The 6,000-nt window shown below is 38.4% G+C and overlaps 1 protein-coding gene and 1 long non-coding RNA gene across 2 annotated transcripts in view; one reads left to right on the top strand and one right to left on the bottom strand.

Annotated features, from left to right (window-relative positions):
- Positions 1-2,192: 2,192 nt before the first annotated feature.
- Positions 2,193-2,389, top strand: LOC118160497. The gene is made up of 2 exons (XR_004747531.1): positions 2,193-2,314; positions 2,353-2,389. It is a non-coding gene; the product is annotated as an uncharacterized LOC118160497 (long non-coding RNA).
- A 122-nt stretch (positions 2,390-2,511) lies between these two features.
- ELAPOR2 (endosome-lysosome associated apoptosis and autophagy regulator family member 2) overlaps positions 2,512-6,000 on the bottom strand; it is a 51,311-nt gene continuing 47,822 nt past the window's right edge. Inside the window, exon 21 of the mRNA XM_035315185.1 lies at positions 2,512-4,583. Coding sequence (XP_035171076.1) covers positions 4,524-4,583 — 60 coding nt within the window. The 3' untranslated portion in view covers positions 2,512-4,523. The remainder of the gene's footprint in view (positions 4,584-6,000) is intronic.

Below are 6,000 nucleotides of genomic sequence, written 5' to 3'. Positions count from 1 at the left end.
AGAAATTCCAAAAGGAAGTGTCTTTTCAAATTGAAAAACTCTAATATTTGTTTCAAAAGGATCAAATCCTACTTTAAAAATATCATGTTCTCCTTGAACAACCCAAAAAAATCAGTGCAAAATATCCAGAACATGTTGGTTCCTCCTAGAAATATGAGCTCTGCTTAAAATTTTTTCTGATGCAACCCTTCACACAATTAGTGCTCTTAGAAGAAGGGAGACCAAGACAACCCCAAAGCTCATCAGGCTGATTTCCATGACGTCATCCCCTACTCATTAGCATTTACAGTTTGCATGATGAAAGGCATAAGTTGTATATCCAGAGCCACCACAAAGCCTCTCAGCAACTCAGTTTTGTCACTGCAGGGAGAAAAGTGGCCAAAGCCAGTCTGAGTGGTATGAAATGACATTTTCATATCAAGAGACTCCCGTCTCCTTCCTTTTTCTACTTTTTATTGCTGAATGTGACATGGAATATCCCTTTGGTTGGTTTAAGTCAGCTGCCTGGTGATGTCCCCTCTCCACCTCTGGCACACCCCTAGCCTGCTGGCTCTACGGGCTTTGGGAAATTAACTCCATCCCAGCCAGACCCACAACCTCACTGTTTTTTAGGTGCTCTTAGAGTCCCAGACAGTTCACAGGGCTTTACAGATTTCTTCCTGATGAGCTCCAATGTTATATACACCCAAACATGGTGGCAGCTGATGACCAGGTCACTTTTTATGCATCTCTCTTCCCTGCAACATGTACCCAGTGTGGGCAGAGCCAACCAGTGTCTGGGGATGTCACCATCTCTAGTGACAAACACACTTCATTTTAGGATGATCCTGACCTGGTAATTTTTATTTCTGTTCCCATCTCCTTGCACATTTGCCAATGAAGCGCTGTTCCCACGCATTTCAAAAAACAAATAGAAACATGGGATTCTGTGAAAGAGGTATACAAGGGGAAAGATTTCCCAAGTTTTCTCTTAAGGTTGTCATTACCTAGAACACCAATTTAAGTTTTTCATGCTAAATGACACGGACCAACCAGTAGCATTCCTTGCTTTGGAAGAAATGCCTTTGTCCTTGGGACATCAGCATCCACCACAGCTGCTTTTACTCTGACATTGAAGTATATGTTATGGCCACTGTTGGAGCAGAGTCAACAAATGTTGACTCCTAAATGGCAACATCTTCTTCTATCTTGTCTGCTTACAATCAAGTATCTCCATTATCTGGGTATTCCTGGCTCTGGCAGGGCAGGCCAAAAAATATATATATAAAAAAATAAAAAAAATAAAAAAATAAAAATAAAAAACACTAAAAACTTTCCCCTTTATTAATGAAGCATCCCCAAACTTCTTAAAGAGTAAATCCTCTCTTTGAACAAAGATGACAGCTCCTTGAAGCTACTCGATAACTTTTCATTGTGGCTCTAAGACACTTAATTTTCCCAAAACCTAGACTCTAAATCAATCGTGTTATATATTACAAACATCAACCAACTTAATCAGAACCAAGTTAGAATACATTCATTGCACATTTCCCCCCCAGCAAGTGCTGTCACAGCTAAGACAATAACATTCTGTTTAATTTGCCAATACTTTATACAGCAAAACCACTAAAGTGGGCTTAATCCTTGACGAGATTCAGTTTCTTGACTCCAGATTTCAAAGAAAAGCATGCAAATGCAGCAATAAAATGCATTCCGTTTAATCAGCTGAACACCTAACAGACTGATTCACATTGTTTTATGGCATCAAACAATTTCTGATGTGATTCCATGTGGGAGAAACGGGGGAGGTTTCTGCAAGTATATTTTGGCAGGGTACTAGGAGAGGTCCCAGACAGCTGATTTCTTAATGGAGTGTTAAAGGTTTCCAAAATTTAACTCTCATAGGAAAATAAAAACTTCTCCTCCCTATGTCTTTAACAGAAAGAAAAGACCACAAATACCAGCTAAGTATGCCAGTTTAAGCTCACTTAATTGCTAGAAAATGCAATTTCCTTATTTTAAAGTAAATACAGTATTTGTTTGTATCCCACTATGTTAGTTCTGCACCAGATAAGCTATTAGGTTGCCAGGAAAAAATTGAACAATATCAGGACAAGCCATTTGGAAGCAGAGCTGAGAAGGGTCATCCAGCAAAGTCTATTGGAGCCTACAAAAATTGCCACTTTTTATTTCAATCAGAAAATAAAAGGGAAAGAGAAGGAAACCAAGCAAACCCTCTGTGGTTTTAAGTAAAATGAAATATAATTCAGAGTAATTAAGGCATTTTTACAGTACAGAGATGTGAAGGAAGAAATGTTATTCCAGAGAATGAACTGTGAGAACTGTTATTTAGAGAATGAAATGTTATTCTAGAGTATGTGTCTGGGAAAACATATGGAGAGAGAAGGGGAAAAAAATTAAAAGAGAGATAGACACATTCAGTTTGGTGGCAGCAAAGAGCTCTAGCCACCACTGCAGACCGGCAAGGTTCAGAAAAGGTTGTAGTTCCACCAAAACACCTCAAGTCCAAAATTTCAAATATATTTTCACTTTATTTTATGAATGCCCATCAGATATATATCTTTGATGCTACAGCACACTGGTTGAATAAAAATCAACGACATAAAAACCCTCTTCATAAAAGATCCAAGAAGTGAAGTCCCAAAGCCATAACCATTTACTCCGTGAGCATATCATCTCCGACAACCATATATAAATGACATCATGACGACAAACACAATGTACAATAAGTGTGCAATGATACAAAATATACAAAAAGGAATGTGTATTTAATATACATTCAACAATACCCCATAAAAATCTTTGTTGGGAAAGTTAAGTGCCTTTTCAAGAACAACAAAAAATGTACACCACTTCTGTCAAGATGCCTGAAGTATCTTCCATCAAAAGAGTAAAGCCTGTGTTCTGTGATGGGAGATATTAAAAAGATGAGCTGAATTTTCCCTAAAGAAACAAAAAAATCTAAACTTCATAAATTTTTTGTCCACATCTGTAGTATAATAAAATATTCAGAATGCAGAAAATTCACTTTAATTTAAATTTTACTTAATAGGGCCTTCTTTTATTGATAGATGTAGCTCAGTCATATAAAACCAAAAAATCTCTACTCCTTATTGTAAAAAGACCATTTCTGACCATGTGTCTCTTCTGGCTTTGATGTATTCCACAATTCACATAATTTTACAGGAATGGAAATGTGAGTCTGACCAGAGGTCAGCATAAGATGGGTTCCTCATTTTCTCCTGGCTCTATACATGTCTTTTATATTTTTTCCTAAATATTTTTGCCTAAGTTTCAGATTCCTTTGAGTGTGACTTCAGTGGGAATTTCAGGAAATGATTAGGGTGGGCATTATGAAGATCTCATGCTTACAATGTGGCTGACTTTATGAAGTCCACCTAGCCTCCAGTTTTCAGGGCAACATTTTGTGCCCTCCTTTCCAAGCAGGTTATTTGCATTGACAGCAGAAAGCATTTAGATGCTGAACTGCACAAGTACACAAGCCATGCTCAGCTCCCCTGGGCATCCATCCTCATGCTTTGCCTAGGTCCAGAAACAGAGATGGCTGAGTATTTCTAACAAGCCCCTCAGCAGATAAAGCTGGTCTCTGATCTCTAAAAGTAGAGATTCTTGCCTTACTTCCAGAGTTCAGCCCTTGCTGGCTTGCAGCCTAGGGAAAGGTGGCATATTGGCAGCCCAAGGGAGGCGACTGAAACTGCCACCAACCTCTCTTGAAAGGACAAGCTTCCACAGAGAGCGATGAGTGCCACTTTCACTGTAGATAACATTTTCCTTGTCTTTATAGAGCTTGAGCCTGCTATTGCTTGTAAACTCATGGGCTAAGACCTGCAATTCATACAACAGCAGTTAACACGTTTATATTCAATAGCATCAGGTTTTACCTCAGTCTTGATTGCCATGAGTTAGGCATCAGAACAGGTTCAACTTGCAGGTGCAAAACCATGCCTCTTGTTATCAGAGGTCAATGCAAACCATTAAGCCATTCAAAACATTAAAATCAAAAGCATTCTCCAGAGTTCAACACTCACCTGAGGCTCATTCCCAGTACCATTCACAATTTTCATTTCAAGAAAGACTCAGTTATGCTACTAAAGGACAATACACAACATTTGCAGGAGGTTTCAAGCCTCTCTGAAAATCATTCTTATGAATATATGGAGAAGGAGTGATAGGAAATGAAAGGTACCTATAAATCACATGGCATGCCTGAGCAATGCCCAGATGAATGCAAAAAATCATGTTATTTGCAGTATGTATATCTCTTCCTGAGTTGAATTTCACTCCCAGTATGGAATCCAAGCATCTGCTTTCTTTTTTGGCAAGGTACTCAATCGTGTGATAAGGCAATCCAATTTTCTGGTTTGCTTTCTGTCTTCTTTCTTCCTAAATGGCTGAGCGTTTCTCACCGAGATCAACACTACAATGTGTGCCAGAATATGTTTAAAATATGGTCCTGTAAAAATAGAAATCAGGTTTGTTTCTTTGAAGGCAGCATTAATTATTCATATATTCTGGGATCTTGAAGATTTCAGCTGAACAGATTCAAAGTGATCGTCTTTTTCCTGCAATGGAAAAAACAGGTTCCAGTCAATTGGGATTCCTGAAATCCACTCCACCAGTTGTTACAGACTCTTCTCTTAATATCTCCAGAGTAGCTTTTGCCAAAGACTTCACTTCACTTCTACCACAGTAACTAAGAGTACAGTTTGACCTTTTCATAATTATTTAATAAAACTACTCATTCTGAAAAAAAAAATAAATAAATAAATGCAAAATTGTCAAAATTCTGTGAAGAAGAAAGCCAAGAAAAAACCCAAGAAGAGAAATAGAAAATTTTTTTATGGGACTTACTTTATAGGGTGCAGGGAAGGTTTACATTACATACTCAACAGATAGCCAGAGCTGGGGAGTGGCAAGATAACCATATGCATTCTTATAATTACTTAGTAATTTGTTCACTACATTGAAGAAAATGCTTAGAGTAAAGCCTGTGAATGTGAACAGCGCTGCCCTACTCCTGAATGTCCACCCCTACTCCTCCTCTGGGAGACCCACAGGGGAAAAAAGTCTACAAATCCTCTGGATCTAAAAATCTGGAAGGTTGATTTTGCCTTCTGTTTCTCCTGCTGAGTGACAGTCCAGCCCATCTGCCCAGCAGGTATCAGGGCGTGAAGTGTGGACATACGCATTACTGTGTGTGTGAACAACCCAACAGCCCACACAGGAGCTATCAAAGAGCCCTAACAAAACTACTCACTAGGAAATGCTGGCTCTTGCTTCGTGTACCCACTGTTTATACTTGTTGATGTAGGCAAACATTCTGGAAACCATGTTAAACTAAGCTCATGATCTGGTCTTTATAGCAGTCTCCATCAGAGATCAGGACAGCCTGCTGCAGATGTGAGAATGAGCAGGGGAGAAAATTGTCCTACGCTTACCTACAGCAGAGAATGAATATATTTCTTCTTCTGAAAGACCTGGAATTGTTATGCTGGAGACAACAGATGGAACTAGAACAGCTCCCAACCTGAAGCAGTTTTATAATTCTTTAATTTCTATATTCTCTTTAAAAATAATAGTTGTTTCTTTCTATATTACAGGCCTAGCCCTGAATTCCTTGGGTACTCAAAGCCATTAATAGCTTCCTGAGATGTTTTGCCTCAAAGAAATGCCATTGCCTGAAGCTCAAACATATAGTTAGGATGCTTCAAATTTTTCTTTATCTCTCAGTTTACATTTCTCCTCTTTTTCTCCCATTTTCCTCTATGTATTTTTTCTATATTTTACACGCAAATGCAGCAGGAGATGAATTTCCTCATCTTTTGCACAAATGAAAAATGATGCCTATAACGTTTGTTTTGGAGAAATATATATTAAATTCCAGTTATCTGCAGGGATAGAGGACACAGATTTCAGTAAGCTAATGAGGTACTGTAAGTTGAGTTTGCCAGCTATGATTATCTAGCAGGAAAAAAGGAA

This window comes from Oxyura jamaicensis, chromosome 1, assembly GCF_011077185.1.
Source record: "Oxyura jamaicensis isolate SHBP4307 breed ruddy duck chromosome 1, BPBGC_Ojam_1.0, whole genome shotgun sequence".
In the NCBI taxonomy this organism is placed as follows: domain Eukaryota; kingdom Metazoa; phylum Chordata; class Aves; order Anseriformes; family Anatidae; genus Oxyura; species Oxyura jamaicensis.
The sequence above is the reverse complement of the archived record's forward strand: the minus strand, read 5'-3'. Positions and strand labels throughout refer to the sequence as shown.